At 31.0% G+C, this 13,445-nt stretch overlaps 1 protein-coding gene across 17 annotated transcripts in view; it reads left to right on the top strand.

Annotated features, from left to right (window-relative positions):
• LOC105148557 (intraflagellar transport protein 81 homolog) overlaps window positions 1-13,445 on the top strand; it is a 588,627-nt gene that overhangs the window by 323,636 nt on the left and 251,546 nt on the right. Inside the window, exons 13-14 of one of the 17 annotated variants that reach the window (XR_015545346.1) lie at window positions 9,691-9,811; window positions 9,876-9,976. The exons of 13 other annotated variants lie outside the window; for them this stretch is intronic. Coding sequence is in view for 1 of the 4 variants with exons in the window: in XM_087406972.1 (XP_087263098.1) it covers window positions 4,590-4,638 (49 nt within the window). In the remaining 3 variants the exon portion in view is untranslated. Of the gene's footprint in view, window positions 1-4,589; window positions 6,245-9,690; window positions 9,977-13,445 lie in introns of those variants that run through there. 3 more of the 17 variants (XR_015545345.1, XR_015545344.1, XM_087406972.1) reach the window with 3 other exon arrangements.

The raw sequence follows: 13,445 nt of genomic DNA, 5'->3' as shown, positions 1-13,445 counted from the left end.
TGTTAATTCTTATTAACCTTAAATTGGTATTGTTATTATTTTAAGTAGTGAGAGTCCAATTAAGATTTTCAATTTTTTTATTTTAATATATTATAGAATTTTACTTTGCCGCGTCATATATTTGATCATCAGTTTGTATTATTTTTTAGTGAAATAACTCTTGAAAATGCACTTAAAAGACGCATCAATAATAGAGCTGCAAAGATAATAGAGTTTTTTCAAGAACTAAAAGTTACATTATCCTTTTTTTAAATAGTCGCTAAGAAGAAGGTAACGTGACCATGGTATCGATTACCTTTTTCCTTACAGCGAAAACGTGAAAACTAAAAATTTTTTGTATATATGTGTACATGTACATGCATACATAAAATTTTTCACTTTTCACGTTTTCGCTGTAAAAAAAAAGTTACTTGATCGATACCCTTAGCGTTCACCATATCTGGATAAATGATTGCAACAACTCCCTAATATCGAAAGATTATTGTTCATTATAATTATTGTATTATTGTCAATTATATCGTAAAATGTATATTTATATATATATATATATATATATATATATATATTTTAGTAGAAAATTTGATTTAATAAAGAAAATTATAATTATGTAAGAAGGAAAATAAAGGATAATTTGCTGGAAGGTACGGTCGCAGCATATTTCTTATAGCAATGAGCGATAATAGACGGCGGGGGAAAAAAGGCGATGCAAAAGTCGATCCAAAATGCAATTATTTCCGAGCACCGAAAAATTTAACAATGTGTATTCCTACAATTGTAGGAAGAATACCGAATCATTTCAATAGATAAATAAAAAATTATTTGTATATTGGACAATATATAAAGGCTTTTTAATTTGTAAATTATAAAATTATAATGATATCATCCTATAATTATATTAATCGCAATTTTGCGATTTGATTTATTATCAGAATTTTCATATATTTGGATGATAGTTATAAAAGAAACATTTAGGAGTATTGATCGATATCAAACGTAACATTATTACAAAAACATGATTTTTTTCGGATTTTTTCTAAAAATAAACAGATTTCATTTACATATAAAAATACTGGTTTTTTATTCGATGTATACTACATCAAATTATTTTTGCAATTATTGGTTTAATACTTTGAGAAATACATGTATAATTTCAAAAATTAAATGAAAATATATTTGGCCTGTAACATGTGTTTGTTAATAATGTCATTTATTTAAAAAAAAATTATGAAAGAAGAAAAAAGAAATCGATCGTGGGATTTCTAACATTCTGATCTCGCACCCTACGCGCGAGACCACGCTGAGATCTTACAAATCACTTCTGAACATGGTAATGCTCATGGAAAATCATGGAAATGTCAATATCTCGTAAATTATTGTGTTTTGGAATTATTTTTGCTATTATACATTAAAGGGATATAGGATTAGTATAATTTATTAAAACTTATACGTTATCTATTAGGTGTTGGAATTAATTCGTAGCGTTTTACAAGTGATGGGAAGTACTTTCATTAATGTATTTTTTAATGCTCATGTGAAATAAATAACAGTCTTTCATTAAAAAACGCTACGAATTAATTCCAACACCTAATATAATGTTCATTCTCCTTTTAATTATATACGTTGAGTGGCTGAAATTTCCCAGAAAGCAATTTCGGTCACTAGAAACAAGCGATCATAGAGAGAAAGAGAGAGAGAGAGAGAGAACGAGAGAGAGGGAGAGAGAGAGAGAGAGAGAGACTCTGAATGATAGACTCGCTGTTTTGCTCAACAAGCTCAACTCGACATGTGAAGCCTCACCGATTACAATTGGAGCTTCTATCCTTTTTTGTTTTTTCTCTGTCTCACTCTGTCGTACTTCTGTTTTGATAATTGGTTCTGTAATTCAAGAATGTGTCAATTCCAGTTTACTGTCGATTATCGTCGATGCAGCAAGGATGCACGACTCCTTTTCTAAGCAACGATTCTATTTTAATATATATTTTTTTATATATATTTATATATAGAAAAATGTATGTTATTATTATGGCGTTTCCAGCTGATAATATATTGCTGGTTTACATAATTGCTGGTTCAACCTATTTCTATATTTGCACGCGGGCGATGAAAGAAATGACGCTTCCTACTAAGTGCTATTTGACACTTTGACATCCGAAAAGTAAAAAAATGTGCTGCATATAACAATTTCAAACTTGGTACGTTTGAAATAAGTAGCTGTGTGACGCCCTACAGAAAACCTCAAAGAACAATATTAACTCTTATATGCAGCACATACTGCGACGAGTCGACTGCAGGAGCCGGTGATAAAACTACAATTTTTAATTTTCTTTCGTTTTTTGTATTAAATTGTAGCTGACAGTGTTGTCGATATTTTAATTGTAGAGAAGGATTTTTCAATCCGTAAGTGCAATTAAGAAAAACGAGCCGGGGAAAATTAAACATTTCGTTGATAAAATAGGGCATCCCTTTAAGACCATATAAGACGATCTTGAATATAAAATTTCATTATGAATACCGGCCCTAAAGCAGAGAAATGAAAATTGTACTGCAGTTTCTGCAGTGTATGTTTGCATCACAATATTTCGTCGCTATGACGAAACTTTTTGATCGACTTCAATGACTAACCGGTTCATGAGGCAGATACATTTTTTTTTTGTCAAACATATTACTTATTTTTATGCGAAAATGCATCGATTGAATGTATTTTTATCACTTATTAAATCCGATTAAAGGTGCCGTACAAATGTGGTCACAGTTCCTCAATAACAATCTTGATATTATTTAGATAACCTTAGATCTAGACATTTAATTAGAGAGAAAGAGGAGGGAGGGGGGATGGAGGGGAGAGAGAGAGAGAGAGAGAGAGAATACTATGATAAATGTAGGATCGCACCGGATGAGACAAAGAGAACAACGGATTGGAAAGAGACGCAGCGGGCGAGAGAGAGAAGGAACAAACGCCCCCTTCCCTCTCTAACACGGACGGTGACGCGCTTCCTTCTTCCTCGGACCTAGCGTCTATGTACACTTCCCCGTCGCATACACACACATACAGACTGCATATACGTATACGCACTTACATATAGTGGTCTAGAATCGGTGTATATATCCTACTGTTATATATAGTAGAAATAAAACATTATTTTTCGCAGTTTTTTTGTTAATAACTTTTTAACGGATAACAAACGACGGTTAAAATTTGTTGGAGATCATTCAAGGTCATGACTTTGACAACATATCTCAAGATCAAAATCATTGGAGGGGACTTCCCTAAACAGGATATTTACCAAATTATGTTCTTGATTACTTGATTAAACGAATAATTAAATAATTTTTTATTTAGATTATTAATTAATTGAATAATTAAATACTTTTTCCTTTTGATTATTGATTAATTAATTAATTGAAAAATATTCGAATTTCATTAATGGTTATCTAACAATAATCAATCATTAATCGAAGCTAAAAATATTGCTGTAATCCCTGTCCAAAATGAACTTGGTATTTCATAATAGGATTCTTTCCTTCTACATATACGAATAAAAATTTGAATATTAAAAGGTTCATACGAATTATTGTTATATTTTTGTTTAAAAAATAACGATATCAGAAAATTATATTATTTCATTCAATTCAAAAATATATGTGAGAAAGGGGCTTTGAACATTTATTTTTCTCAGAACTCGTAAATTACTATGTAATGAAATTATTTGTATTTCTGTTATGCTAATACAGTTATTACAGATATTGATGTACAATAGAGCGTAAACCACATTGAAACAAATATCATAACGACATTTATCATAGATATTTTATTTATATTTTAAAAAAGCATTTTTTATTTTCAAAAGTACTTCTCTGGGAGTGACAATTTGTAATTACCCTGGAATAGTTTTGAAAACTAACGTAAAAAAGAAAGCCTTTCTTATATACTAATTTATTTATAACAAATAAAAGCCTCTTTTTTGAAAATATAATAAGAATTATGAACTTTTAATAATTATGATAATCAAAATAAAATTAAAAACTTAATATACTATGAACTTATCAAAATTTAAGTTTCAAATAAACTTTTTTAACTCTTATAACTCCCTCTTAATAAAAATTTTTTTAAAGCGATTTCTCAAGATTCCGCATCTCAATCAGAGAGTAAGAATGCACGTAACATGACCATCACAACTTGATAATGAGTGATTTGCTTTCTAGCAAGTGACACAGTGTGACACAGATCATGTCATCATCTATCATTTAACATTAGCAAATAACAAGGATGTAATGATTCATTGTGTTACACTGTGTTATCTGTGTCTCTTGTTGGAAAGCACTATGTGTTGGACAATCCGGGAGATTAAAAAAAAAATAAAATAATCCAGGTTCTACTATATATATGTACTGCATATGTACAAGTTAGAGACTGCATACTGTAACCTACAACTTAGCTAACTACATATTAAATGTGAAAAGATATTTTTAAAAAACTGTGTACTTGTTATATTGTAAAAAACTATAAAAACTATAAAAACTATAAAAAATTATAAATCATTTACGTTCGATAAATCAGATAAAAAAGCAATAAAATCACTTATTTTCAGGAAAATTCTTTTTCACTTTTCGACTCTCTTTAAAACTCTGCATACTTAGTCCAACGGTGTTCTAATTTTTTTATCCCTTCAGAAAAGTAGAAAATCTCGAAACTTTCAAATGTTGTACCATTGTTTCATGGCATAGTTCGAGGATCCACAAAGAACTTCGCGAGATAATAAATGACAGTATGACTTGTATTTTTAGAATAGAAATATATTTACGAACTTATATACATATCACCAGTTTTTATTAATCTTCACATCTCCACTTATAATTTACATTATTCGATATTCGCGTCACGATAAGTACTTTTACAGTTTTGGTTGGACGACGGGCAGAGTAACATGATGTGTTTCGTTCAATTTTCTGACCAATGACCGCATCCCCGGTCATGCTTATATATCGTTTTCGAGGCAACCTTAGTCCTTCCGCGTTAGCCCGTCAGCGTTTCGCTTATCAGACAAGGCCAGTTTCCGCGCAAACGAGTCCGCATTTTTACTGTTTATAGTTTATTCGCTCAAGATTTTTTTTTATATTAATTCTTAAAAGTTGTATTTAATAAGTTTCATTTCAGTAATAACTCGGTTTAACTTTCGATCGTTTATATTTCCTAGCATGTTCCTAGCGCAATTATCACTTGTACAATTAGCATTTGTGACACAAAATACGCATCCACAACAGTGATGACAATCTCATTGGACAAAAATTTCTTTCTTCCGAGCCAGATCTTGAGGTTTGGGAATAGGAAGAAGTTATAAGAGGCCAAATCAGGAGAATAGGGTGGATGGGGCAATTTGGACCTTAATTCATGCAATTTTGCCATTGCGACTATGGAGCCGAAGTGTTGTCATAGTAAAAGATGACTTGTTTGCGCGCTGTTTTTTGTGTAATCTCGGCCGTTTCGTTCGCAGCTCTTCGTACAAACGATCCAGAAATGTAGAATAATATGTGATTGTTTGATCCTTCTGCAAGTAGTCAATAAAGATGATTCCTTGAGAATCCCAAAAAACAGTGGCTATTATCGTCCCGGCCGACAAAACAATCTTCATTTTCTTTGGCGCATGTTCACCCGGCGCTGTCCACTGCTTCGACTGCTGTTTTGATTCGGATGTGTAGTGATGAATCCAAGTCTCGTCTACGGTTATGAATCGACGACAAAAGTCTTGTGGATTGTGCATTGACAAATACTGCTACAAAATGTCTTTTTGCGTGCGTTTATCAGCAATCGCGGCATTATTCGTCTTTCTTTATTTTTACGACAACTGCTGCCATACTCACTTCCAACGTTTGCCACATGTAAACTAGGTCGTCGTTTTTTTTGGTTGAAACTTATTGGTATGAGGTAGTTTGAATAGTGTTATTTCTTGGACATACACTATATTTATTATGGCACCATCTCGCAAAAATTTACCTGATTTATCGAACTACTCTCGAACAGTATAAAGAATTCTGATCCTTATATCCTTGCATTATAAATTTTCTAATAGTACATATGTAAATTGTGTATGACATGTACGACTTATCAAATGTATCCTTATCATGTTTATACGAGCCGCGAAGAATATCAAATTTTTCATTCCGTGTAGTACACGGCGAGTCATTTTTATCAAGAATCAAAGTAGTCATAAGAAAATTCTGGAAAAGTAACCGTGAACAAAAAGAATTAATATTAACTACATAAAAATTAGTAATAATGTATCTTGTCAATATCAGTAAATATGTTAAGAGTCCATTAATAATGGACTACTTTGATTTTTGATAAAAATGATTCGCAGCGTATTATATGAATGAAAAATTTGATATTAAAAAATTATAATAATATTGTAAGATCATGTGCATATTTTTTATTTTATAAAACGATGTTGATATATTAAGACTACATTGAAAATGACTCGATTGGAGTCGAAACGTTTGTTGTAATTGTAATTATTTTATATGAATTTTTAATACTAATTTAAATTAAAATTCTTTTATATATTACTGGCTCTTTGCCCTTCTTGTATACTACATTGTTTTATACGTACAGCTTTATTATTATTTATTAATTCAATGTATATATATGTATATATATATATATATATATATATATATATATATATATATATATTGTATATATATGTATGGGAATAAGTTTCCATTGCAGAAAGATGTCGTTAGTAGCATTGCTCGTGTGTTTGATAGAATGGCAAGACATGTTTTTGAAAGGTGTGTGTCCAAACTTTTGAGCCCAATAGATGGCATTCGCTCGAAGCGTAAGAAAGAATAACTTTTTTTGCGTTGAAGATGTCGGAATTTATTCCAAAAAAGCAATTTGCGGGAAGTTTTACTCCATTATTTTATTTTAAAGAAAAGTGCTGCGGAAACGCATTGTTTGCTCGTAAATATTTACGGTGAACATGCTCCATCGAAAACTAGTTGTAAAGAATGGTTTCGGCGATTCAACAGTGGTGATTTTGACGTGCGTGACAAAGAACGCGAAAGTGCACCGAAAAAATTTGAAGATGCAGAATTGCAAGCATTATTCGAAAAAGATTCGTGTTTATTGCTCGATAGGTTGGCAAAAGAGTTAAATGTTGATAGATCTACTGTTGGAAAACGTCTACACGCAATGGGAATGGTGCAAAAAGAAGGAAATTGGGTGCCCACAAATTGAAAGAAAGAGACATGGAAAGACGTTTGGTCATCTGCGAGATGCTTTGTCAATGACAACAAAGGAAGGGTTTTCTACATCGTATCGTAACTGGCGATGAAAAATGGATCTACTACGATAACCCTAAACGCTTGAAGGCATGGGTGATGCCAGGTGAACCAGGTCCATCAACGCCAAAACGAAATATCCATGCTTCGAAGATTATGTTGTGCATCTGGTGAAATCAAAGAGGTATTATATATTATGAGCTGCTCAAACTATCCGAAACCATTACTGGTGATCGTTATCGACTACAACTGATACGTTTAAACCAAGCTTTGAAAGAAAAACGACCGGAATGGAACAATAGACACAACAAGCTGATTCTGTTACATGACAACACTAGGCCACACGTTGCAAAACCGGTCAAGAAATACTTGGAAGGAGTAAAGTGGGAAATTCTGCCCCACCCGCTGTATTCAACGGACATTGCCCCTTCAGATTTCCATTTGTTCCGATCCATGCAGTCGGCCCTTTCTGGAGAACGATTCAATTTTTATGAAGGTATCAAAAAATGGCTTGATGAATGGATCGCTTCAAAAGAACCAGATTTTTTTCATTCGAGGAATCCGTTTATTACCGGAAAGGTGGGAGAAAGTTGTCGCTTCCGAAGGAGCATACTTTGAATAAACTTACTTATATAGATTTGTTTAAATAAACACATCTTTTTCATTTAAAAAGGGCGGAAACTTATTTCCATACCCAATATATATATGTATAAATAAAAATTGGCAAATTATGAATGGATCGTATTTATACTTTTCCTACAATGCATGCTCAAAAAATCTTTACTTTTCAGGCTAGTCAAAGCGCACTCCACTATAATTATTAAGTCACTATAAAGAGTTATCTTTTAACTATAAAATAAATTTATATTTATTCACAATGCAATAATATTATTAAAAGTAATAAAAAAGGCTCTGTATTAATAAGCAAAAGGTAGTATAAAAGAAGGGCAAAGAGCCAATGACGTATATAAAGAAATTATAATTTAGATAAGCAAACTTAATACAAAAACAATTAAGATACAATAAAATAAAACAAACGTTTCAACTCCAATTGAGTCATTTTCAATGCCATCATACAGTAATATAAATGCCGTTCTGAATTAAAAATTCGTACATAATCTTACAATATTCTTACAATTCCTTAACAAAAATTTCTTTCTTCTTTCTGTGTAATACACTGTGAGTCATTTTTATCAAGAATTAACAAAGTCATAAGAAAGTTCTGGAAAAGTAACCGTAAACAAAAAGAATTAATATTAATCACATAAAAATTAAAAATATGATGATATACCTTAGTAAATCTGTTAAGAGTCCCATAATACACATCGAGAAAAAAATGTAAGATGTCCATTTCGTGGTACAATAAAAAAGTCTTTTTAATTTAATAGGTTATTATAAGCAAATTCGCAAAGGTAACGAGCATCTGACTTAAACGATGTCACAAAACGAAATGTCAAACAGAAAAACATTATCGAGATCGGAAAACGGAAAAATAGGAGGAAAAGGATAGAAGATGTTAGAAAGGAGAAAGAGAATGTATAATGTCAGAATACAAATCCGGCAAAGACTCCGTGTCATTTTGTCTATTAATCCCATGCTTCTGTTTTTTAATATGGACCATTTCTGATATCAACTTTTTGTTGTATGAAGGAAGAATATATCTAATATTTCCACTTTATTCCATTTAAAGTTATGATTCTCCACCATACGATGGTTAGAAATCACTGATGGAGATTTTGAACTTATATTGATATCAGAAACATGTTCATGCAATCTAGTCTTTAATTGTCTTTTAGTTTGGCCAACGTAACTGGCATCACAATCCTCACAGGATATTCTATAAACCACATTTTGACTCTGAACGTGTTCCAAATCATCCTTTCCTCTCCTTATAAAACTTCTCAATGTATTAGGAATAGTAAAAGCCAATTTGCAATTAAACATATTAACAATAGGTATAAATCTTTCGGATATCGTATTAACATATGGAATCGTAAAGAACCTTCTCCCAGTGTCATCCTTATTCTTATTTAAATTATTAAACTTATTAATGTGATATTTTATTCTATTATGAATAGTCGAAAAAATAAAACTTAACGGATATCCATTCTGTAAAAAAATCTTAATAGTGTCAATCAAATTATTTTGTTGGAATTTTGGATGACACAAACAAAATATTTTATCCACGACTCCATAAATCTCTTTTATGACAAAGTGGGTGGTATGAATGGAAATTAAGAAATCTGCCGGAAAAGGTTGCTTTACGGTATACATCAAAAATGAGATTCCGTTCATCGATAATTAATTCGTTCGTATCTAAATAACTTATTTTTCCATCACCTATCTCCATGGTGAACTGTAATCTAGTATGTAATGAATTGAAAACATCCAAAATATCATAAATACTTTCAGAAGGAGCGGCTAAGATAATATCATCGACGTATCGGTAGTAAAACAAGACGACAAGGCAGCATTCCAATAGCCATCTTCTCAAAATCCTGCATAACAATATTTGCAACAACCGGTGACAAAGGTGAACCCATGGGGGTCCCAAAAATCTGTTTATATATTTTTTTATTAAAAATTCAGAATTTCAGAACCATACGAAAGGCTATCAGAAACTCGTCCAAAGGAATCTTAGTTCTCTTAGATATAGCATCCCACCTCACAACCACACTATCAGATGCCAAATCTATAGGTATGTTAGTGAAAAGGAATACTACATCCAAGGAAACCAAAACGGAATCCGATTCCAGCCTTACATTTTAAGTTTATTAATCAAATCATAGCTGTTTTTTATGAAACTAGGCGTCTCCGGTATAGAATCTGCAATAATGTTATACAAAAACAATGACAAATTATATAACGGGCTATTTAACGATGAGACAATAATTCTCAACGGATAGTTTTGTATCTTCGTCAAACCATAAGCTCTAGGAATGACCCCATCAGTCATACGCAACCTCCGATTTTCCGTTCTCGATAATGTTTTTCTGTTTGACATTTCGTTTTGTGACATCGTTTAAGTCAGATGCTCGTTACCTTTGCGAATTTGCTTATAATAACCTATTAAATTAAAAAGACTTTTTTATTGTACCACGAAATGGACATCTTACATTTTTTTCTCGATGTGTATTATGGGACTCTTAACAGATTTACTAAGGTATATCATCATATTTTTAATTTTTATGTGATTAATATTAATTCTTTTTGTTTACGGTTACTTTTCCAGAACTTTCTTATGACTTTGTTAATTCTTGATAAAAATGACTCAGTGTATTACACAGAAAGAAGAAAGAAAGTTTTGTTAAGGAATTGTAAGAATATTGTAAGATTATGTACGAATTTTTAATTCAGAACGGCATTTATATTACTGTATGATGGCATTGAAAATGACTCAATTGGAGTTGAAACGTTTGTTTTATTTTATTGTATCTTAATTGTTTTTGTATTAAGTTTGCTTATCTAAATTATAATTTCTTTATATACGTCATTGGCTCTTTGCCCTTCTTTTATACTACCTTTTGCAATAATATTACAATGTGTACTGTCATAAATTTCATGTAATTATGTTTACAAATATTTTTACTGGACAGAAATGTAGTCATGCACTTTGTTACCCTATCTCATGAAATTGTTTATTTTTTATTATTATAATTCATGTACTTACATTTTTTATATATTTATAAATAGTAATAATCATATTATCCACTCAATTTAATGATTTGTTATATGCTAACTATACATATGAAAGAAAATCGTACTGTAATAAATATGAATTTGTTTTATATGTAAAAGATAATAAGGTGATTATGTATTAATTAGTGATTAAATAAAGTCTGTGAAGTAATGAATAAGATTTGAATAAACAAATCTTAAAACTTGGCTTCCGATTGAAACTCTTATTACTGTAGGAAAGTTAAGTCAATTATCAATAGAAAATCATTGTATAATTTTATAACGTTGTATACATATTCATTAAATAATAGTTATATCCCTACATGTAAATGTACCTATTAGTGATCGTTCAATTTTGCTTTATCTCAGTTAGTAACCTATGTTTGGTTAGTGACTTGAATCAGTGCCTGATATTAACAATGTTTGAGTAGTGACCGGGAGTGCAATATGTCTTCAAAGTTTCAAATACTTAAAGAATCTAACGAATAAATTTGCGATTTTTATGCAAAAATTTATCTATATAAAAAAATGCGATTTTCGATAAAAAAAATGTTATAAAAGTAATATATAATGAACTTATTGGTCTGTAATTGGTATCGAAATCACAATGTCCCAAATAATAATCTTCTTATGAAATCAATGATATTATTTTAGGTTACTATATAGACTTTTAAGGTTAAGACTCGAAAAACAAACTAATATGAAAATAAGCAACAATAACATAAGATTATTTCCTGACACACATGAAAAAAACACATTATTTCAAATTATTTCATCTAAACAATAAATGAAAACATGGGCTTAAATTCGCAGTAATTGGAGCGATTATATAAACATATACAGGGTTGGCCATATTCGACGGAAAGATGTTTTTTTTTTTCAATCATGGGAAAAAACACATTTTTTGCTGTTCATTTTAAAAATCATTTAATATGGTTCAAGGTCTTTCCGTCGAATATGGCCAACCCTGTATTTCTCAATACTACATATATATAACAAATATCGAACAATGTATTTTCTTTATTCGACGACATTTACTTTCTTGACATTTACTTTCTTGACATTGTTGTTTTTGTACTTACAATATTTAGTCTTTCATGATAATTTACATACGTGACTCTGCTTTGACATTGTGAATATGTCACTAAAGATGCTTGGCGTTGTGATATTCTTTTTACGATGATTTAATTTATAATATTTCATTATGGAGTGCAATAGATAAGTTTCCATTATAAATGGGTGATCTTTTTTTATGTTTTAACTGTCCTTCTTATACATTATATTTTTTTTATTTAACTCACACTTAGTCTAACAGCTAAATGACGGTTACATACTGCAGATTTGGTAATTTGGAAGATTCCCTTGCTTGCACTCGATTACTTTGATTTGCGATTACTTGAATTGTATTGAGGAAGTTGTATTATAGGAGACTATGAGATGTTTGGAATTATTCGTCAAGAGATTTTATTATACTAGACTGCTGAAGATGGCTTGAATTAAGCCGAAACGTTCGGTATTTGTTATATATATATAGTACTGAGAAATACATGTTGATATAATCGCTCCAATTATTGCAATTAGGCTCTTAATTGCCCATGTTTTCATTTATTGTTTAATTTTTATCTCAAGAGCCTAACTTTAATTATTCTTTGTTATTTTATCTAGTCGGTCACTATTTTGACTCTATTTTTTTGACTATGTTTTTCGTATACAGTAAATCAAGTAAGAGCGTGGTCGACCAGCGTGGTTGCATTTCATGTTATTAGCCTTGAGATAGGTTCGAATAGTTTCATACGACATATCTAAACCTTCTGCTTTAATTTTGCTTGTCCTTGACGCAGTGTTAAGCCAGGATTCCGCAAAAACAGATTCACTATTTTTTTATCGTCTTTTTTGTCCACTTTGCATATTGAGTCACGTTCCAGTAAATCATCGATATTTTTTGTCACATTATATCGCTGCACCCACTTCTGTACGGATGATTTCGACTTTTTCATATATTTAGCAGCCGCTAATTGTGACATTTTTAGGTGAGTGCAGAGGAACACGGCTTCATAGCGTGATGCGTATTTGGTACTCATGGTGCTTAATGTGATTCTCTTAAGAAAGTTCAATGACAACTGAATCTTCCTTGATAGTGCATCAAGGATAAAGGTGGATCCTCTATGGATTCATGATAGATTTAGGGCGATATCTTTTATTAGCTTTGAGTAAAGCCGACCACGTACTTGACTTACTAGAGATCACCACAATTATTTTATTTACAATCGATTTTGCAGTACATTTGCACTTACTGTTAACTTCTTTCATGTTCAATTAATCCTTATTATATAAGTAAGTAATCCTTATTTTTGATAAAACGTGTAACTAAACAGACTTTGACTGATGCAACTGCGTTATGAATTCAGTGTATCGTAATAAGCCTACGGCTATTACACATGCCACCTGTCTTGAATGACAACGTGACCACTTTAAATGTGCTTAAATTA

Source organism: Acromyrmex echinatior, chromosome 6 (assembly GCF_024713525.1).
Source record: "Acromyrmex echinatior isolate Ae372 chromosome 6, ASM2471352v2, whole genome shotgun sequence".
NCBI lineage: Eukaryota > Metazoa > Arthropoda > Insecta > Hymenoptera > Formicidae > Acromyrmex > Acromyrmex echinatior.
This window is presented reverse-complemented; position numbering and strand designations above follow the sequence as displayed.